This window comes from Cricetulus griseus, chromosome 7 (assembly GCF_003668045.3).
Source record: "Cricetulus griseus strain 17A/GY chromosome 7, alternate assembly CriGri-PICRH-1.0, whole genome shotgun sequence".
Classification (NCBI taxonomy): domain Eukaryota; kingdom Metazoa; phylum Chordata; class Mammalia; order Rodentia; family Cricetidae; genus Cricetulus; species Cricetulus griseus.
In genome coordinates this window covers 42,098,425-42,120,633 of record NC_048600.1, presented here as the reverse complement: position 1 = coordinate 42,120,633, position 22,209 = coordinate 42,098,425, and the positions used below count along the sequence as shown (strand labels likewise).

General features: G+C 49.7%; 1 protein-coding gene across 2 annotated transcripts; it reads right to left on the bottom strand.

Annotated features, from left to right (window-relative positions):
- Window positions 1–494: 494 nt before the first annotated feature.
- On the bottom strand, window positions 495–16,727 carry Tfap4 (transcription factor AP-4). Of its 2 annotated transcripts, none has more exons than XM_027424017.2 (7): window positions 16,458–16,727; window positions 6,697–6,862; window positions 6,507–6,605; window positions 5,949–6,119; window positions 4,809–4,949; window positions 2,963–3,118; window positions 495–1,581 (listed from the first exon to the last, which is right to left on the bottom strand). In XM_027424017.2, the coding sequence occupies exons 1-7, from the start codon at window positions 16,544–16,546 to the stop codon at window positions 1,387–1,389; spliced, it is 1,017 nt and encodes a 338-aa protein (XP_027279818.1). In that variant the 5' UTR covers window positions 16,547–16,727; the 3' UTR covers window positions 495–1,386. The 2 variants fall into 2 exon arrangements, with proteins under 2 accessions (XP_027279818.1, XP_027279819.1); XM_027424018.2 differs by having other exon boundaries at window positions 16,517–16,727.
- Between the last annotated feature and the right edge of the window lie 5,482 nt (window positions 16,728–22,209).

Here is a 22,209-nt window from a genome sequence, read left to right as displayed (position 1 = left end):
CCATGTCTAACACCTCACCTTTTAAAATAATGAGTAGAGGTGGGAATGAAAGGTTCAGGCTTTATGCTGATCGGCTCTACCTCTTTAAGAGACAGACCCTACCCCCTGACAACAGGGCACACACAGAAGAACTGCCTCGTCATCACCACGTCACCACGTCACCCGCCACGCATTATGGCCTGCGTGAGGACTCTGGGCATGCGTGGAATCTCAGTGCGCATGCCCAGTCTTCCCTTTAAAAGTTCCAACTTCCCTGTTTCGCTCTCTCTCTGCTGCTTCTTCTTCACTCTGTTTGCTTCTGCTTCTCTTCTCTCTCTATGGCGACCAGCCACGGCGGGCAGCCATTACCCCTGTTCCTCTTCTCTCTTAGTCTCCCTACTCTATCGGGCTTAATAATAAACTGGTTAACATGTCTCATCTGCCTCTTCTTCTTTATCTTTAATTTAAACAAAAACATAACACCCACAACAGTACATCCTCAAGAAACACAAAAGTAAAAAACAAAGTACAAATTTTATTTTGTTTCTTTACAAAGGCACAATGGCCTCTTGGTATTTTGTTCCCTACCCCCACTTTCTTAACAAAATATAATAGCTTCTCCCTGGACACAAAGACCTCAAAATTATTAAAAAAAAAAAAAAAAAAAGGAAAAAAGAAAAATCGTAAAAAAATACAGAAACCAAAACCAAAATAAAACCAACAACGAACAAAACAAAAAGAGAGACAAAGACATTTTTGGGGTCGATGATGGGAACCCCGGAGGGAAAGGTGAAGTGGAGAGTGTGGCCAATTCCGGTGCTGAGGTGGGGAGGGAGGGGAGAGGGAGAATGGCAGCAGCAAACCCCAACCGAGAAACAACAAACCGAAACAACTCCCAGGTCCCCAGAAAGCCCCAACCCAGCCTGACCCCCAACCCATGTAAGTGCTTAAAAGAGAAAAACAGAAAACCAAATAGAGGAGGGAAGGGGGGCTGAAGACTGGCGGTCTCGGACTGGCTCTGGGGAGGGAGGAAATACCTTGGGGTTTTGTTTGATTTTCCCTGTTCTTAAAAACACGTTTAAATGGAAGGAAAACAAACAAACAAACAAAAAAAGCTTTTTGGCGGAGAGAGGCCCGGCACCTCAGTGTCAGCGTCCCCGGCCCCAGGGCCGAGGCCCAGCCCTGGAGTCCCAATGCTCCCACACGTGCTATGCCACCCCAACCCCGGGACCTGGGCTTGGGTGGCTTCGATCAAAGGTCGACTTACAGTATTGAAAAAGAGGTCATAAAAGAGACCCAAATGACATCATAATTTTGTAAAAATTTCTCACTCATTCACCCATGTTTCTCCCTGTTGTTACCCCGGCCCCCTCTGACCCCCAGAGGGAGAGGAGGGCTGAGGGGTGGTCAGGGAAGCTCTCCGTCCCCTAAAGGTTCCTCCCGGCTCTGGTCCATGGCGTCGCTGTCCGAGGCCTCGGAGTCTGAGGCGGTATCGGAGGTAGGTGCCTCTGGGCAGCTGCGGACAGACTTCACAATAACCGCTCGTCTCTGTTCCTCCTCCAGCTCCTGCTTGTCCCGGGTGCCCTCAATGTGCTGGATTGCCTGGACAGAAAGGGACAATCAATTAGGAGACTCGGCTGGGGAGACCAGGCCAGCCAGCTGCTGTCTGCCCCCAAAACACATACCCCAGAACTCTTCAAAGCAGGTAGGGGGATTGAAGGGCTTGGCTTCCAGAAAACCATAGCCCTAGATGTTAGAAATGACAAGCACAGGGACTGGAGTGGTGGCTGAGTGGTTAAGAGCACTGGGTTCGATTCCCAACACCCACGTGGTGGCTCACAGTCTGTAACTCTGGTAACAGGAAACCTCACACCCTCTTCTGCCCTCTGAGGGCACTACAAATGCATGTACACATACATATATGCAAGCAAAACACTCATCCACATACGATAATAATAAAATGAAATCTTTAACAGCTCATGTTTATATATCTTGAAGTCCATTAACTCACTAAAGGTCTTTGCTATTGGCTCTAACTCAGTTGGCTGGGCATATATGCAATGAAAGTTCTAGGATCTGATGGTCTATTCTTTTTTTCTCTGGTTCTGTTTTTCAGGTTGTTTTACTATTTATCAAATAGATATTTTTGTTCACAGTACTAGTAGGAGGCCTAAGTACTACCTACCCATATAAAGGTGAAAGGGGCGGGGGAGGGTAATTCAGTCTGCACAGTGCTTGTCTTTAAGCATGAGGGCATGGGTTCAGCCCCCAGACCCACTAAAGCCAGGCATGGTGCCATGAACCTGTAATGGGGGGGGCGGGGCATGAGTAGATTCAGAAAGATCCCTAAGGCTCCCTGCAGCTCATCCTAACTGGTGAGCAACAAGCTCCAGCAACAGTTCCCTGCCTCTTGCTTCTTTGGATCCCCACCTCTGCTTTCTTAACAAAATATAGTGGCTTCTTGGACACAAGTATCTCAACATTATAGAATAAATAAATAAATAAATAAATAAAATACAGAAACAAAACCACCAACAACAAAAAAACAACAGACAAAGACATTCCAAGGTCAATAATGGGAACCCTCGTAATGAAACATCAGGAGCATCGTGTGTAAGTGTGTGTGTGTGTGTGTGTGTGTGTGTGTGTGATACAGAGACAGATATTTGCTCAAAAAATGTAGTAGGCATCTTTCCTGCATGTTATAAATAAATATATATATATATATATATATATATATACATACATACATACATACACACACACACACACACAATAAATAAATTTTATTTTAATTAAAAAAAGAAAGGAGTCTCTTTTTCCCCTGGGCACAGGGAAGGGGACCTATCCAAGCATCCAGATCGCTACTCCTCCTACATAAGCTCCATCTTGCCTTTCTTCCATCTCCTATTCCCTAGTCTCCAGTAAAAACCTTGTCCCCAAGAGTCAACTCCCACAAGCCACCCTCCCCAAACCCAAATACCTGCACAATGGTGTCCAGGTTTTGCCGGGATGTAGAAACAGAATTGATGACTGAGGAGGGACCCATGGTGACAACATTGATATGGTGGGAGGAAGGTGGGGCCGGTGCAGGCACAATCACTGTGGGGTGGTGCGTCGGGGCTGGAGGGGGCAGGAGCTGCAAGATAGATAGAAGCCCTCAGTCTCTCTCCTGCTCACCAACCTTCCTTACTCCTCACAGGGCATCTGCTCATGATAAATATCCCCCAAAGTCCATGTGGTAAAGGCTTGGTCGCTGGTGTGGCAGTATTAGAAGACAGAAACCTTAACCAAAGCTGAGTGTGGTAGTATATATCTGTAGTCATGGGACAATGACAAATTCAAGGCCAGTCTGGGATAGACAGTGAGTTCAAGGCCCACATGGGATACATAGCAAGGCCCTATCTTAAGAGAATAAAATAATAATAATGGAGCCTAGTGCCAGGCAGTAGTAGAGCACACCTTTAATCCCAGCACTCGGACACAGAGGAGACGAGTGGAATTCAAGGCTAGCCTGGTCTACAAAGTGAGTTCCAGGACTGACAGGGCTGCTACACAGAGAAACAAACATTGTCTCAGAAGAAAGAAAGGACAGAGACAGAGGAGGAGGAAAAAGGGAGGGGGGAGGGAGGAAGGAAGGAAGGAAGGAAGGAAGGAAGGAAGGAAGGAAGACAAAAGAAACAAAGAAATTAAGAAGAATAATGGAGCTGGGTATTGGTGGCGCACGCCTTTAATCCCAGCACTAGGGAGGCAGAGGCAGGGAGATCTCTGTGAGTTCCAGGCCAGCCTGGTCTCCAGATCGAGTGCCAGGATAGGCTCCAAAGCTACACAGAGAAACCCTGTCTTGAAAAAACAAAAAAACAAAAATAAAAAGAAGAATGGAGCTGAGTATAACGGGGCAGGCACATCTTCCAAGAGGACAATAGGAACCCTGCTTCTTTCTTTTTCTCTCTTTAGTTTTCTAGCCATGAGGTGAGTGGTTTTGTTCCTTCCATGATATATCACCTCACCACGGGTCCAATTAACCATAGTCTGAAGCCTTCAAAACTTGAGCCAAAATACCCTTTTTCTCTTTATAAAATGATTATTTCGATGCTTGTTATACTAATAGAAAGCTGACAAGCAGAGGGGAGCCACCAATTCACAACCCACCATTCCCCTCTGACACTACCAACGAAAGGAATGGCAGCCTAGCGAGCAAGCTTCTATGTACCTCAGACCCTCTGGTCCTTCACTTCCTGTGTGAAGAAGCACTTTGGAACTTAATAACTGTTCAAGGGTTTACACCCTGGCTGGGCCTGGTGGTGCAAGCTTTTAATCCCAGCACTTGGGAGGCAGAAGCAGGCAGATCTCTGTGAGTTCAGGGGTAGCCTGGTCTACAGAATGAGAGACCCTGTCTCAAATCAAACAAAAAGGAGTATAGAGTCTGGCGCTGGGATGTAGCTCAGTGGTAGAATGCTTGCCTGACATGCAGAAGGCCCTGGAGTCAATGACCACCACAGGGAAAAAAAAAAAAAAAAAAAAAAAAAAGGAGGAGGAAGAGAGAAGAAGAAAAGCACAACTCCTGGATTAAGACAGAGGTTCAAATTCCTGCTCCTGGGCAGTTATCTGACCCTTCTCTGGCTCATTTTCCATAGTAATAAAACACTGTAACAGCCCAAGCTTCAAAGGGCCACTGCGAGGATTATCTTCTATGTTCTAATGCTCTCAAGATACCTAAAACCCAGCATGCCTGCATTGTTGTCTGCACCTATATAGTCTGAGACCTGACTACAGATTCTGAGGTCCCAGACACAGCAGGTGGGGCCCAGCATGGATCTCCTGCTCACCTGGGTCCGCAGGTGCTGCTGTTCCCGCTCCAGCTTCTCCTGGTGCAGCAGCCGCACCTGCTCCTGTTGCTGCTGCAGCTGCACCTGCTGGGCGATCACCTTGAGTTTTTCCGGGTACATGTGGGCCTCAAGGGAACGCACCTGTAAGGGGAACAGCACAGCACTCAGAGGTGGGGCAGGACCACACCTGCTCTACCTGCCACAAAGGCCACTTACTCACTAAAACCTCAATCCTGGGCACAGGGCCACCATAAACTAAAACCCTGGCAGAGAGCACCCCCTTCAGGACAGACCAAAGGCTCTCCCCACTTCACCTCTAAACTTCTGTCTCTACTGTTCCCATCTTCTCCCTTCTAATCTGACGGCCAGTCTCCTTATAGAAGCCATGGAGCACACCCTGGGAAGCCAGGTCAAACCCTTTGTGGAGCCAGAGCTCTTGTGCAGTCTTTCCCGGCTGTAGTGCTTTGAGTGTGCACGGTGGGGGGTTGTGCCCAGAATTTACATACTAAGCACTCATAAATGAGTTAAATTCCCCAGTCCTCTGTTGCATTCTAACACCAGAAAGAAAGAAAGAAAAAAAGAAAGAAAGAAAGGAAGGAAGGAAGGAAGGAAGGAAGGAAGGAAGGAAGGAAGGAAGGAAGGGAGGGGGAGGAAAGGAAGGAAAGAAAGAAGAAGGAAAGAAAGAACACCTTGCTAGGTGGCGCACACCTTTAATCCCAGCACTGGGGAGGGAGAGGCAGGCGGATCTCTGTGAGTTCTAAGCCAGTCTGGTCTACAGAGTGAGTTCCAGGACAGCCAGGACTACACAGAGAAACCCTGTCTTGAAAAAAACAAAACAAAACAAAAAGGGGGGGGGGGCTGGAGAAATGGCTCAGTTAAAGAGCACTGGCTGCTCTTCCAGAGGACCTGAGTTCAATTCCCAGCAACCACATAGTGGCTCAAAAACATCTTTAACAGGATCTGATTCCCTCTTCTGGTGTGCGTGAAGACAGATCACTCATATGTATAAAATAAAGATACTAAAAAAAAAGAAAGAACTATTGACTAATGCTTTTCACTCCTATGCAAATGGAGACTCTGGAGAGCAATCCATCCTCTATGCCTGAGCATCACAGCGGCCAGCAGAGGGCGCTGCCTCACCTGCTCCTCCAGCATCATCCGCACAGAGCGCTCCTTGTCTAGTTGCTGCCGAAGCTCAATCATCTCCCTCCTGAGGTCCTCAGCCTTCTCATCCTCCCAGATGTCAGGTGAGCCAATGCCCTCATCCTTATCTTCTGCCCGACGCCGCTTGGGGGATGAGCCACTCAGTTCCTGGGGACGCCAAGAGGTTGGTGAGTGAGCTGACACAAGCATAACTCATCCAGAGGTCATAGGACTCTACTGTAAGCCCTCCAAAGCTACCCACGACAGGTGGACTCATGCTGGGGAATTCATTCTGCAAAGCCACTAAGTAGCCAAATGCCAGGAACAGAAGAATGGACTTGCTTCCTAGAAGAACAGTCACCTGCTTCCTCCAGAGCCTGCCCTACTGCTCTTCACAGATGAAGAAACAGGCCCAGGCAAGAAGTAGGCAAGTTCTGTGGGCAAGATAGGCTGATAGCCAGCCATACATGCATCCCAAGCTAATGGTTTGGTTAGGATATACACACACAGAGGAGGGAGGCAGGGTCCTACTGGGAGGGTTACTCCATCTGGTACCTGGATGAAGCGTTTGAGCTGTGTATTCTGCTGCAAGAGTCTAGTCTTCTCCTGCTCAAGAGAGAAGATGTACTCTGCCGTCTGCTGGAGAATGGCTGCCTGAGAGCAGGAGGGAAAGAATCAGACTAATGGTCCTCTCTCCAAGAGGGCACGACACCTCCTCCAGGAAGCCCTCCCTGCTCTTGCCCACCTTGCTGAGTTTCTCTCCATCTGTGTGGGGAATGAGGGTCTTGAGGGACTGGAAACCTGCGTTGATACTCTGCATGCGCCTCCGCTCGTTGCTGTTGGCAATCTCCCGCCGAATCCGCCTTTCCTGGTCCCGCTGGGTCTCAGGAGTCAGTGGAATGTTGGCAAGGCTGCCAGGGAGAACAGAAGATTCAGGATAGGCATCCTCTGTACTGTACCCCCAGAAGGCCCCTGTCCTCATAGTTCATTGCCAGGGGGCCCTGGATATAACCTGCATCACTTCCCTACTACAAACAGTGCCTGAGGGACTCTGGCAGGTCAGCCCCGCAGATGGCATAGCGTTGTGTGTGCCCTGGGATACCCAGTAGACTGAATCTGCTGCCTGTGGTCTACTAAGAACCCATTCCTTCCCTGTCTTCTTTCCCAGAATTCTCTCCTCTAGAAGAGGTTCTTAGCAGTGCCTGGGTATCAAAACACAGAAGTTCACAACTATGCAGGCCTACCTGCCATCCTGATATCTACCCAGCCAGGCAGGGAAGGCCCAGAAACCTGCATGGCTAATCCCTATGATTCTAATGCAAGAGGACCCCAGACAACAACCAGAGACACCTGCTCTTGGGATACTTTGAAGCTTCTTGCTGTGTATCTGGACCACCTCCTTCAGTAGCTCAAACTTCGCCACCACAGTCCCGAGAGAAGACACCCCTCGCCCTGCCCACTGGCACAGTTGTTTCCAGCCAGAAAGCCTAAAGCCACCATCCCAGCCACCATGAGCTAAGATTATATAAAGGACAAGCCAGGCAACAGTCTACCACCCCTCGGGACAGACAGTTCTGCTTTAACCTGACCCACTCCAAGGCAGATACACTCTGCATAAAAAAGTGAGGCTCCCAGCATGCTGTGGAGGATGTTACTGCATGCTACAGAAGGAGCAGCTAGCCAGTAGGGTGAGAAAGAAGGCAGCCAGCAGTGGAGGGCCAACGCCACTGCTCCCAAGGGGTGGGCCTGTGTGTGGCCTGGAGGAGGTATGCCCCCCTTCTCAACCCTCCCCTGCAGCTCCCCCTCCCGCCCCTGGCCTGATGGCTTCCAGATGCTGTGCTTTCAGCAGAGGCCTTTGGCCCCACCCAAAGCCACAGCCCTGGCCTCTTCCTGAGGGGGCCCTCCCAGGGTGACCTGTTCCAGGCTACAGCCAAGGGAGCATATACCCGTGGGTCTGGGAAAAGAGGCCTCTGACACCTCTCACCTCACTGATGTGGAGTCTGAGGTCAAGGGTGTGCAAGATCTAACTGTCTTGCAGTGAGCTGGCTCCTGCCTCTATCCCCAGGGAAAACAGGCTGCACAGCAGCTCAGGAGGGAAACACATCTGCAACAGCTGGGAACAGCTGAAGCCTGTCCAGCCCCACCCAGCCTACCCCATCTGTCCTGCCTCAGCCCCCTGAAGGACCCTGGGAGCATCCCTGCCTGCCCCTTCCAGGGCCTCAGCTTCCTCTCCCAGCAGAAAGGATGGACAGCTGGGAATGAGTTCCCTATTGGCCACTGCAGGGGGCTCAGAGGCAAAGCATCCCCCCATTCTACTTCATCAAACCAGGTCCCTTCATTCAGGACCCAAAAGTCCAGGACCACATGCCACCCAGAGTATGTGACCCCTTCGCCCCAGCACATGTCCCTTAGCACCTTAAGGAGCCCAGGTCTCCTGATTGACAGACAAGACTTCCCTACTCAGAGCTTAGGCTGGGGTAGCTGGAGGTCCAGCTTCCCTGCTTCAGGCCAGGGTGCCTCCCTTCTCCCAGCCCCAAAAGGAGAGCAATGGGGCTTCGGGAAGGAGACAAGCACTCAGAGCAGGACAAGCCAGCGATGCTCCTCAGTCCTTGGAGACTGGCCCTGAACACACCTCCTCTGGAGCCAGTAGGCCCTGTAAGATGAGCACTCTGCAGTAATAGGTAAACCCCACACATAGGTCTTTGGGGACAAGAAAGATCAGAAAGGATATGATGGCACACACCTGTAATTTCAGAATTTAGGAGGCTAAAGTTGGAAGAGAGGGGGTTTTGAGGCCAGCCTGGGCTATACAGGAAGACTCCTGTCTCAAAAAGAACAAACAAGAAAGAGATGAGACATTGGGCACGGTGGCAATATGCCAGTAATACCAGGCCTTAGGAGGCAAGGGCAGAAGGTTAAGTTCAAGGCCATCCTCAACCACATAGCAAGTTCAAAGTCAGCCCAGACTGACTACATGAGACCCCATCTCAAAATTAAAAAGTGGTTGGTGGGGATCAGGGGCCGGAGAGAGAGCTAAATACCTAAGAGTTCCTGCTGTTCTTCTCAAGGACCTCAGTGTGGTTCCCAGAACCCACATCAGGTGACTCGAAACTGCCTGTAACTGCAACTACAGGGAACCAATACCCTGGCCTCTTCGGGCACACGACACATAAATAATACAAATAACTATATACACATACATACATACATACATACATACATACATACATACATACATGAGAAGTCACAGAAAGCAAGCTACCCAGTGATTATAATCCCCACTGCACTCTAGGATTGATGTAGGAGTCTCCCTAACAACTCACCCAGTCTCTGGGCCCTGCTGGTGATACCCCAAAGGCTAAAACTGACCTAAGACAGGATCTCAAAACAGCTTCTAACCGTCCTCGGGCTACCCTAAGGGCTAGCCTGTCTTCAGGGCCTAAGAATACACGAGTATATTTTTAAAAATAAATAGAGTTAAGGTTGTGGTTGAGTTGACAGAGTGATTACCTAACATGCTCAAAGTCCTTGTTTAATCCCCAGAACTCCATTAAAAAAAAAAAAAATGACACATCTGTAATCCTAAGACTAGGCAGAGGCAGAAGGATGCGCATTCAAGGATAATAAGACCCTGCAGTTTCAAAGAACCAGTAAGTAGGCTAAGGGTACTTGATTCCCAGGTGAAAAGGAGGAAGGGACCAGCATAGTAAAAGGTGGCACTGGGACCCCAGAGTAGGGCAGAACACACTCTATACCATCCCATAAACTGCTGGCCAGCTTCCCCAGTAAAGGAGGGTCAGACACCATGTAGAGTTACTGTTCTAACTCTTATTGTTGTTGCTGCTCTTGTATGTGACAAGGTTTCACTGGTTTTGTTATTTTGTTTTTTTGTTGTTGTTGTTGTTTTGGGTTGGGTTTGGTTTGGTTTTCAAGACAGGGTTTCTCTGTGTAGCCTTGGCTGTCCTGAAACTAGCTCTGTAGACCAGGCTGGCCTCGAACTCACAGAGATACACCTGCCTCTGCCTTCCTAGTGCTGGGATTACAGGTGCTATGACACACCTGGCTTAGTCATATTATTCAGACTTCTTTCTCCCTGGCTTTCACTCAGCAGTGAACCAGATATGGCTCTGTGCTATGCAGACAGCCAGAATGGGGCAGAGTTGGCTCCTACAACTGGATGTGCTCATGCATACTCAGAGGCCTCTCAACTAAGTGTGTGTGACTGACCAGCAAGTATAGAAACTCATCCTAGGTCAAACCTGGTGGGCTGGCAGGACAGAGTACAGCTCCAAGCAGTCCCCTGCAGTTCCCATCAACTCGGCACCCTGAGGGCTAACCTCAGTCTCCACCATCCCCCAGGACATACACTAACTGGGAAGCCAAAAGGAAACCTCGAGCCTCAGCCCGAAAAGGCACCATCACAGAACTCCCACAATGAAGAGACCTTGGGTACCAGACAGTGAGCAGGTCCCTCCACCAACTCCTCAAAATCTTCCACCCAGCCTCCTTGTTCCAGAACCAATTGCTAGTTAACATGGTCATCCCTGGACTTAGCTTTGAGGAGAGAAACTGTCCTTGCAAAGCTACAATTCTGCATGGGGATTTGGGACTACCCCAATGCCTTGTCCAAACAGCCGGGAAAGCTCCAACTGACAGTTAGCAGGCTGCATGCTGAAGGAATGTAAGTAAGCTAGCTAGGTGCTCTAGTGGGTAGAATGTGAGCTGACCCAGAATTATGATGTTAGAATGCAGATCAGCTATCCCTATCACTAACACGCCCCCCCCCCACTCGTCTCTTCCAGGTAATACTGCACTAGAAAAAGATTTTCTTGCATATGTCTGGAAGTTCCCAACAGCTCTTTCTTGCAAAAGCAAATTCAGTGAGTAATCACATGGAAAAGTCCCACCCCCCCAAAAAAACCTTCAGAGTCCCCTCGGTAAGCAGTGAAAATTGCTGAGACCACTGGCATGGGGTGGCTCTGGCCTGTAATGGCAGCAAGATTGCTACTAATCAGGGTTGTTTGGCTTCAGGAATAATGAACTGGGCCGATGGCCAAGAAACAGAGTTAGGCCACCCAGCCATGAGTTCTAAGAGCAAGATCACTATCCCTTGTGAAGAATGGCAGCACCCTAACCAGATGCTCTGGAGCAGGAGGCAGGTGGTGGTTCACATCTGCATCCCTCATCATCCTGACCAGCCTAAGGCCAAGTATCCCTATCACCATCTAACTGGCCACCAACAACTTTCTTTCCACATGGCCCAAACTCACTTAGCATCCGTAAAACACCCAGCGTCCACAATCAAAGGCAGGAAAAGCCATCTCTCCCATATCCAGGAGAGGAAGGGAGCGAGATGACCTTCCTACCAAGAGAGGTGTTCTTTCTCCATCACAGGCCCACTGCCTCTACAGCCCTGACAGCCCCTGACCAACCTGCCACCCTCCCACCCTCCCCTTGACCAAGGACATACCATGCCCAAGTGGCTCCTGTCACAGGCATCTCTTCCCAAGCAACTTCAGACCATCACAGAGTAGCCTGCACAGGGTGCAAATGCCAACACCAGCCTTGACACTTGCTAGATGTGGAACTCATGCCACTGACAGCTCCCCATCTCGGTTTACCCACTTTCATAAAGTGGCCAGCTGCCTTATGCAGTATCATGGTGAAGTTTAATAGAAATCAAAGGAAAGGTGGCCAGCATAACAAGAGGATGAAAGAACGACCTGTTTCCCGGGAGGAGGAGCTGACCAAACCCTTCAGCATCCTGAATCAGTGAACTGCCATGGACAGGGGTCAGGACTCACTCATTGCTCTGTCCTTGACCCAGCATCAAGCTAGTGCTTCATAAATTCATGACCAGAAACCAAACAAACATGCCAAAGTTCTTTTCCTTTCTTTCTTTTTTTTTTTTTTTTGTTGTTGTTGTTGTTTGTTGTTGAGACAGGGTTTGTGTAGCCCTGGCTGTCCTGGAACTCACTCTGTAATCAGGCTGGCCTCGAACTCACAGAGATCCACCTGCTTCTGCCTCCCCAGTGCTGGGATTAAAAGTGTATGCCAGCACCACCCAGTCATGCCAAATTTATCTCTCTCTTTTTTTTAAGAAAGCAATTTATTGGGGCTGGAGAGATGGCTCAGGGGTTAAGAGCACTGACTTTTCTTCCAAAGGTTCTGAGTTCAATTCCCAGCAACCACATGGTGGCTCACAACCATCTGTAATGTGATCCAGTGCCCTCTTCTGGCACGCACTGTATACATGATAAATAAATAAATCTTTAAAAAAAAAAAAAAAAAAAGGCAAGCAGTTTTCATAAATTTTTATGTGCATTAGTGTTTTTTTGGTTTTGTTTTGTTTTTGCTTGTATGTGTGAGAGTGTCAGATCCCCTGAAGCTAGAATTACAGACACTTGTGAGCTGCCATGTAGGTGCTGGGAATTGAACCCAGGTCCTCTGGAAGAGTGGCCAGTGCTCTTAACCGTTAAGCCATCTCTCCAGCCCTTGCCAAAGTTCTTAATACAGGATCTCTCTATGTAGTTCTGGATGTCCTGGAACTTGCTATATAGAACAGGCTGGCTTCAGATTCAGAGCTATCTATCTGCAGGATTCAGAGATTAAACTCAGGGCATTAGGCTTGTCCACAGAGTCAACTTGCCAGCCCTTAAAGAAGTTTTTAAAAGGTTTATAAGATACCCAGGGTGGGGCTGGAGAGACAGTTCAGTGGTTAGGAGCACTGACTGCTCTTCTAGAGGACCCAGGTTCAATTCCCAGCACCCAAATGGCAGCTCACAACTGTCTAAAACTCCATTTCTGGGGGATCTGATACTTTCATACCAGTGCACATAAAATAAAGTTAGATAATTTATAAAAAATTAAAATAAAAAGATACCCAGGGTGACAGCACATGCTTGAAGTTCCAGCACTTGGTGGACAGAGGCAGGAGGATCAGGTGTTTCAAGGTCATCTTAGCCTACAAATGGACTAAATGAGAATCTATCATTTATAAAGGGGGTGGGGTGATAAGGAGATGACTCAATCCTGAGGACGTGAATTCTGATCCCTTGCATCCACAAAGGCTGGGCACAGTACATCAGCATCTCAGAGCTGGGAGTGGGGTGGAGACAGGTGAATGCCTGGAGCTCCTTAACAGCCTGTCCAGGGCACCAAATTGGTGAGCCCAAGGTTCAGTTCAAGACCTCTTCTAAAAAACAAGGTTGTGGTAGTGTACAAACAGTAGGATATGCTAAAAGAGGAGGCAAGAGGATCCCAAATTTGAGGTCATCCTGGGATACACATCTGGGCTGCAGAGATGGTTAAGAGCAGTTGAGAAAACTCACTTTTATTCCAAAGGAACCAAGTTTGATTCCCAGCACCCACACAGCAGCTCACAACTGTAACAATTCTGGGGAATCTGATGCCCTCTTCTAGCCTCTGAGGGCAGGGTACACATGTAGTGCACAGATATGCACACAGGCAAAACACCCATACACATTTTTTAAAAATTGGAATTTACAAAAAATTAAATAAAAAGTATAAATAAACAAATAAGGCAGGGAATGTTAGGTCTCAAACTCAGGACAAATGGCTGAGGTGTCTATTTAACATAACAGAAGGGATGATGGCCACCAGGTTCTCCCAGCATCCCTCAGTACCTGTTAGAGTCATCCTGGCTGGCATACCCCACCCCCTACCCTGAGCTGGGCTTCCCTTCCCCCAGTCTCTGATCCCTGTATAACTTCAGGCATTTTGGCTACAGGTCGATTTGTCTCTTGGTCTCTGGGTTCCCAGGTGTCCTCTTTGTTCCCTCTCTCTTCTCTTCCTCGCCTGTCCTCTCCACTTTCTCATGGCCTGGTTCAGTCTGGACCCTCCAAGATGCCTCTGGCTATTCTCTCCCTAATATCTTCAATAAACCTCCTCAACCATACCTGGGAACATGTCCACATTTTTTTTTTATTCATCTGGTGCTCAACAGGGGCAACTGAGAAGGTCACTCAAGGCTGACCTGTGGCCTCCATATGCAAGCACACAGTTACATGCACACACAAGGGCAGAAACCACCATGCACCTGCTTTTCAGAGGCTTGAATTTCACCTTCTAGGCACTTCCGATATTTAATTCTCACAAAACTATTAGGCAGCAGGTCCAAAACTTCAAGCAAAACTTCCAAGTGTGCACTGTGCCATACAGCTCCTTCTGGATGGCCCAGGAGGCATAGGCGTCAGACAGAGAGAACCCAGCTAGACAGGGAGGGGTAGAGCAAAGTCCAATAACCTGAGACAAACCAGAGTCAATCCACCCTAACGCCCTGCCCAACCCACACTCCATCCTGGACAGGCCCTCCCAGCTGTGGCCCCAGCTGAAAATTAACACACATAGAGGCTGGGGCTCCAGTGAACAGCCAACAAGCCAACAACCGAGTGCAGGACAGGCTGAGAACCTGTGTACCTGTAGGCAAGTTATGGGACTTCAATCACTAGACCTGACAACAACTAGTGCTCGGGCGGAGGGGTCTACTGCCTTCCTCCAACACGGTGGAGGGGGCGGGGGACCGCTGGAGAAAGGGACAGAGCAAAACCAGAGCACTCAGAGGTTCAAGCACAGCAACCAGAGGCCCCTACTGTCTCAAGCCTATGCAGGATCAAAACCGGAATGACCTCTCTGGAATTCGGAGCAGATCAAGCCTCACTCCCCACTAACCAGGCCAACTCAGAGAAGCCAGCATTCCAGCAAACTCAGGGCTCAGGCAGGCTATACTATTTACTCTAACTGGTTCCTTTCTTAGCTTTCTATATCCATTTTTACAAGGACACCAGAAAATAAATCAACTCACAAGACTGTGTCGATTCAATGAGAAAATCCTAGCAAGTGAATCCCCAGATTATTTACAGAGTTTTGTTGCTGTTTTGTACCACTGCTGGGCCCTCCAGGTGGGCCTTGTCTTAGTGCCTGCTGAGGGTGAGGAAGGGGGATCAGAGGAGGGCTGCCAGCTGCTGGATCCATCAATAGGCCATCTATCTATCCCCTAGATATTGGCTATCAACTTGAAAGTAAGGTGGGATACCTGCCCGGATTTTATACCTATGCAGCAACCTGCCCCACAAGCCTTGCTGTCTACCAGCCCGGGCCACTCAGTGGGCTCCTCCTCCTTCAACCCCAGCCCTGCCAGACTGGGGTGTCGGAGCACGTGGCCCCAGCCCTGGGGAGCCATTACGCTCCTAGAGCAGCGCGGCAGTCAGGAAAGCGATCGTAGGTTTCAAACTTAAGCGCGCTGGAGAAACCTCTCCTTGCGTGCACCACCACCATCCCCGCCCCGACCCAGCCGGCTTGTAGGGCTCAGTGAACTCATGCCAGGGCCGGCAACAGAAGTTCCAGGCATGAGAATTTAACAAGAGCCCAGAGTGATTCGGCAACTGGTTGGCTGCGATTTGATAGTGGATGAATCTGGGGCAACCTAAGTAGGGCCAAGCTCACTGAGCGGTGTCTTGGAGAGTTTGCAGACCTCCGACCACCCACCCGGCCAGGAGACCCAACGCTTTGCATTTATGATTAGGGAACAGTCGTGGGACCGCAAAGTTTGCAGAGACCCACATGCAACAGGGAATAGACTAGAACCTAGAAGCAGACACAGGTACTCCTTTCCCAAAACGCCTCCCCACCTGGCCTGCCTAGCCCACCCAGTTCGCTACGGCCGAGCTTTGTGCAAGTAAAGCGTGGCCCCGAGGCGCCTACAAGTCCCACAATGCAGCACCGACCCGGCATGGAGAACTACGGCTCCCGCGAGGCCACGCGCGCAGAGGTCCGCCTACTCCAAGAGGGCTGCAGAGTCACGTCCAGGCCTCGCTAGTAAACAGCGCCCGGGTGCGGGCGGCGGGCAAGCAAGCTAGTGAGTGCCAACGTGTGGGGGACCGCAGCTTCCCTACTGGCAGCGCGGCCACTAAAGGTCCACGTACGGCCCGCAGCCCCAGGCGAGCACGCCCCCAACCCTGCTGCAGCCTTGCTCTCTGCAAACGCTCACACCACCCGGCTCCCCGCCTAACCCCCCCCCCAAGCCTGGAGCCACGGCATGGCTGCATCGTAGCTGTCCTCAGGCACACCCTGGACGCCCGAAAACCTCCTTAGAGGAGGGTTCCCATAAAGCGCGAGGAAGCAGGGAAAGGAAGGAAGCCAACGCGGGCGGGGGGAGGAGGAAGCGCGGGGTGAAAGCCACCAGCAGCAAGCATGGCCGGGACTGCTGCAGCACCACGTGGGTCTGTTTGCAATTTACAAACGTCGCGACTCGCCCGCCTGCAGCGGACAAAAGTGGCCAGGGCCTTTCGGGGTCCCCATGTTCCGAGGGAAAAGGATCCCCAGGCAGCGCGAGCCGGGCACACGAGACTGCAGCCGACCCGGTGGCTAAGAAAGGCGAGCGAGAACAGAGGCGCGGGCCATGCGTGCGCACAGGCGCACCCGCCCGGGCGGGCTAGCCGGGGGCTGCAATGGGAAGAAGGGGTTGGGGGGAGGAGCAGTACACACCTACAGAGCCCTCCTATCACTTCTTTCTCTGTTTTCCTGAAATGTTGCAAAGAGGGCACCTTCTGAGTGGGCACTATGAAATACTCCATAGCGATAGGCCCCCCTCCTCTGCACGAGCCAGGTCTCGCGGTCAGCCGGAGAATGCAAGATGGAAATCCGAATCAAAGGGCAGCGCCAGACGGAGGTGCAGAATCGGCCGGTCCCAGATGCTGGCGGCGGCAGCAGCGGCGAGGGGAGGGAGGCGGGCGGGAGGGGCGGGAGGGAGGTCTCTCCAGCCTGCCTCCCCGGGCGTGTGTATGTGTGTGTGTTTGCAGCTGATCAGATGTCTGTTTCAAGGCGGGAAACAGCTGGTGAAAACTCAGCACTCCCCCGGCCTCCTTCCGCGGAGTAAGGAATTGCATGTAAACAAAGGACTATTTGCAGCGCCCCCCCACGGGCGGCTGGATGCCGGGGCGAGAAGGGCGCAGGCTCCTTGCGACCGACTGCAACCTGGGTCTGCAGACCTAACCCCGGGATCAGGGGTTCCAGGTCGCCAGCTGGCTGTGAGGGACACGGTGTGAATGGAGTGAGCAGCGGCCCAGCTACATGCGCCACTATGGGTGATGAGGTCCATCAGCTGACAGGTTGGCAAGCGTAGCTAAAAAGAAAAAAAAAAAAGAGCCTGCCAGCGCGCGAGATCCCAGACTGTGCAGCCCAGGGTCCAGTGGGGACTGCCCAGCGCAGGGTCTGTGCGCACCGCTGCCCTGGGGGACGCGCGCTGGGCGGGGCTGCAGCGGCAAAGGGAAGGCTGCCTCGGGTGCGTGCTTCGGGCTTTGGCTTTTTCATGATTGCCACTGCACGGAGCGGAGCCGCTCTGGCGCGCTCCCTTTCGAGCCGACCCGGGCCCCCTGGAAACTTGCGTCATAGCCACCGCTTCCCACATGTAACTTGGGGCTGACTCTGACCACCCGCCAGCCTCCTCCTTCTTTGCCTAGCTGGCTTTCCTGCCCGGACTCTGGCTGGAGCCTAAGAATTACAGAGTGCAAAGGGTACAAATGGCCAAGGCAGGTATGCAGAGCACGTCGGATGCTGGGGCTGCCCTAGGAAGAGAGAGCAAGCGGAAAGGGAGGGAAGGGCAGAGGCAAGCCAAAACAGCAGCGGCCCCTGGGGGCAGGCTGCCAGCGCGGCCCGAAGATCCATTAGAGGTCTGGTGGTGGCTGCCAGGTCCTGTCCTGGCTCCTTCACTACCTTACTTTCCGGCTTCGCGCTCAGCGGGCTGCAGCTTCTCATTCATGAAGAGGGCAGGGTGGAACTTGCTCCACCGCCAGAGGGCGCTCCCTACTATGGGGGGCGTGGTGGTCTGGGGAGGGGAGGGGGGACACTTTAGGGGTGAGCTTCCGTCCTCTTCCACGCCCCCACCTTCCGGTTCCAGGCCTTACCCAGGCTCCTGAAGGGCTTGGCCCCAGACTCAGGAAGCCCACGCCTGCCTTGGAATGTCCTCACTCCTGCTCAGCGCCTTTCCCAGCCCTATCCGCCTTCCAGGGTTCCACCCAAATCGCGCCTCTTAGTTGAAATACTTCTATTAATAACAATTGTTAGTTATTATTAGGAAACATTGTTATTGGATATTACCAACATCCAGGACATGCCTAGTTAGTTTTGCATAGGTATTTGTCAGTCTTCAGATCAACCTGTTCAGCAATTTCTCTAAGTTTAGATCCCAGATCAATTAGCATTTAATTCCCAGGGAGACTTAAAATTCAGCACATCCTAGCCGGCTGAGCACTGCATTCTAGCCTGCATTCTAACCTGTAATCCAGCATTCTAGCACTCGGAAATCAAAGATGGAAGATGTGCGACATCCAAGGATAGCTGTGGAGGTTGTCTCTAAAAGACACAGAAGGGAAGGGAAGAAAACAGGAGGGCAGGTGAAATGGCCCCATAGTTAAAGATGTTTGCAGTCAAGTCTGATGGCCTTTATTCCATTCCCAGAACCCCCATGGTACAAGGAGAGAACCAACTCCCACAAGTTGTCCCCTGACCTTGGCGTATGTACTACATCATGCACATGCATACATAAAAACTTAAAATTTAAAGGAAAGTAAGAATATGAAAAGGGGCATCCTTGCCAGGTGTTGCTGGCGCAAGTCTTTAGTCCCAGCACTCTGGAGTCAGAGGCAGGCGAATCTCTGTGAGTTCAAGACCAACCTAGTCTACAAGAGCTTGTTCCAGGACAGCCTCCAAAGCCACAGAGAATCCCTGTCTTGAAAAACCAAGAAAGAAAGAAAGAAAGAAAGAAAGAAAGAAAGAAAGAAAGAAAGAAAGAAAGAAAAGGGGCATCCTTGAATCTTTGGGAAGCTCGATTTTTTTTTAAGTGTCTATGAATGGGAGTACATCTGTGCACCAGGTGTGTACCTGGTACCCTGTGAGGCCAGAAGAAGGTATTGGATCCCCTGGAACTGGTGTTGGAGATGGTTGTGAGCAGTATGTGGGTGCCAGGAATTCAACCCAGAACCTCTGGAAGAGCAGCCAGTGCTCTTAACCACTGAGCCATCTCTCCAGCCCCCTTATTTTTGTTTTTTGAAACAGGGTCTCCTGTATTTCAGGCTGGCCTCAAACACTTCCTCCCAAGAGCTGGGGTGATAGGTGTACACCACCCAAGATTTTTATGTCCTAGTATACCCACGTCCCTCTATAATCAGGGCCCTATTTATACTTTCATATACTTCTCTAAACATGTACCCCTCCTGTCACCCTTGGTTAGGTGTGACCTTTTATTAGCTAATCCAGGTTTGTCTCCCAGAGAAAAGGGAGTGTACTTTAGCCCCTTCCTTCCAAAAGAGGTGACATGATAGGGGGGAATAGTCTTTGTAGCAGACCCACAAAGACTAACTCTTAGAGTGCTTTGAGATTTAAAAGCTGACATTCAGATGCTGGAGAGATGGCTTAGCAGTTTAGAGCATTTGCTGGTGTGCCAGAGGACCTGAGTTCTGCCCCAGTGCCTGTCTCAGCTGGCTCACGGCTACCTGAAACTCTACCTGGAGGAAATTTTATGTCCTCTTCTGGCCTCCTCAGGTTCCACACACATGTGCACAGACACACATGTGCACATGCACAGATGCACACATACACATAATTAAAAACAAAAATAAAGCAAGGAGTGGTTGTGGCTCACACTTTTAATCCCAGGATCCCAGAAGCTGAAGCAGGCCAATCTCTGTGAGTTTGAGAACAACTTGAGCTATGTAACAATTTCCAAGCCAGATAGCATTTACATAGTAAGGATTTGCCTCAAAAAAGGAGGGGTGGGGGAATGAGTGCTGGGGAGATTGCTCAGTGGTTAAGAGCAATGACTGCTCTTCCAGAGGACACAGATTTGATTGGGAGCACCCACATGGTAGCCCACAACAATCTGTACCTCCAGTTCCAGGTGATTCAGTGCCTTCTTCTGTCCTCTTTGGGCACCAGGCATGCATGTGGTACACAGACATATATGCAGGCATAACACTCATACATTAAAAAAAAAAAATTAAAGGCTGGCAATATGACTCCGAAGGTAAAAACCTCATCATCTGACTTCAATTCCTGGACCCAATGGGAACTTCCATATATATACACACCATGATATATGTGTGTATCCACATTCGTACAATAATACTAATAATAAGGTTTATAGGGCATAACAGTCCATGCCTTTAATAACAAGTTCTATGCCAGCCAGAGTTACAAAGAGTGAGACCCTGTCTCAAAGAACAAAATCTTTAAATATAACAACAATAAAGATCAAAAGACAAAAAGAAACTGAGTTTGGTGGTATACACCTTAATCCCAGCACTTGAAGGACAGAGGCAGGTGGAATTCTGAATTTGAGGCCAGCCTGGTCTACAGAGCAAGTTCCAGGCCAGCTAAGGCTACACAGAGAAACCCTGTCTTGAAAAAAAGAAAAACATGCTGGGCGTTGGTAGCTCATGCCTTTAATCCCAGCACTCCAGAGGCAGAGACAGGCGGGTCTCTGTGAGTTTGAGACCAGCCTGATCTACTGAACGAGTTCCAGGACAGCCTCCAAAGCCACAGAGAAACCCTGTTTCCAAAAACCAAAAACCAAAAAAAAAAAAAAAAAAAAAGAAGAAGAAGAAGAAAGAAAGAAAGAAAGAAAGAAAGAAAGAAAGAAAAGAAAGAAAGAAAAACATAAGTGAAGAAAAGGGCATGTGAACTACACCCAATAAAGCTGTTTTGAGGCCATGCTGGGGAGTCACCCCAGGTGTGTACACACTATATTCCAAGCCCACAAAGACCTGTCATTTACTAAAGTACTTTGGCTGACTCCAGATGATCAGAAGTCTAAGGAACCCTGGAAAATAATCTCCTAGAACAATGGTCTAGGTTGGTCATCTTTCCACACCAACCCAAGTCCCAATTGGTCCAACAATGGTGTCAACACCTTCCCAGGACAGACACTGCCCTCATCCAAGGCTTCTGGAAAACTGCTGATGATACAGAAATGGAATCACCATGCATGGTAATGCACACCTTTAATCCCGGTACTCAGAAGGTTAAGGCTGGTGGACCTCTGTAAGTTTGAGGCCAGCCTGGTCTATATAGTGAGGTCCAGGTTAACAACGTGAGATCCTGAAAAAAAACAGGCTGGAGGGGTGGCTCAGAGGTTAAGAGCACTGGCTGCTCTCTCAGAAGTCCTGAGTTCAATTCCCAGCAACCACATAGTGGCTCACAACCATCTATAATGAGATCTGGTACCCTCTTCTGGTATGTAGGCATACATGCAGGCAGAAGAACACTATATACATAATAAATACATATTTTTAATTAAAAAAAAAGTCTCCAACCACACTTATTGCAGTGGCTTAACCCTGAAATTTCAGCACTTGAGATGAGGCAGAAAGACCCTGAGTTCAAGGCCAGCCTGTGCTACAATGGGAGACCCTGTCTTAAAAAATACAACAAACAAACAAAACTCTATTCCTGAGGAAGAGCTTTAGGGCTGCTACAGTTTTCATCCCAGTTTTTCTTTTTTGTTGTTTTTGTTTTTTGGGGTTTTTTGTTTGTTTGTTTGTTTGTTTGTTTTTTGAGATAGGGTTTTTCTGTAGCTTTGGTTGTCTTAGAACTGGCTCTGAGGACCAGGCTGGCCTCAAACTCCCAGAGATCTGCCTGCCTCTGCCTCCTGAGGGATGGGATTAAATGTATGTGCCACCACTGCCAGGCTACCCAACTTTTTTTATGGCTTAAATTATTATATCTTTATCTTTGAGGGAGTATGTATACATGTGTTGCCATGCCAACAGAGATCAGAGATGTGAAGACAGAGGTTTCTGTCCCACCTGGTCCCAGGGCTGCTTTGCCCCAAATAAACACTCAGAGGCTATAGTAATTTATAAACTGTTAGCTGGTGGCTTAGGCTTCCTATTGGCTAGCTCTGTCTTAATTCTTAATCCATTTCCCTTAATCTATGAGTTGCCACAAGGCTGTGGCTTACCCGTAATTCATCTGGCATGTTACTCCTTGAGTAGCATGGTGTCTCCTCAAGGCCTCTCTCTGCCTTCCTCTCCCCAGCCTTCTCTCTGTTTGGTCACCCTGCCTATGTTTCCTGCCAATCAGTGTTTTATTCATGAACCAATAAGAGAAACATATACTAAGAACATCCCCCATCAGAGATGTCTTACCTCCTGAAGCTGGTGTTATAGACGGTTGTGACCCACTGATTGTGGTTGCTGGGAACTGAACTTGATCCTCTGCAAGAGCATAGCAAGCTCTTAAC

Bases quoted from the DNA above. Each gene is read 5' to 3' on its own strand.
- Tfap4 (XM_027424017.2), bottom strand. From the start codon at position 16,546: ATGGAGTATTTCATAGTGCCCACTCAGAAGGTGCCCTCTTTGCAACAT. The intron at 3,119-4,808 runs GTGAGCAGGAGA...TCTATCTTGCAG, and splicing joins AGCAGCACCTGCGGACCCAG to CTCCTGCCCCCTCCAGCCCC. The intron at 1,582-2,962 runs GTATTTGGGTTT...CTTTCTGTCCAG, and splicing joins ACCTGGACACCATTGTGCAG to GCAATCCAGCACATTGAGGG.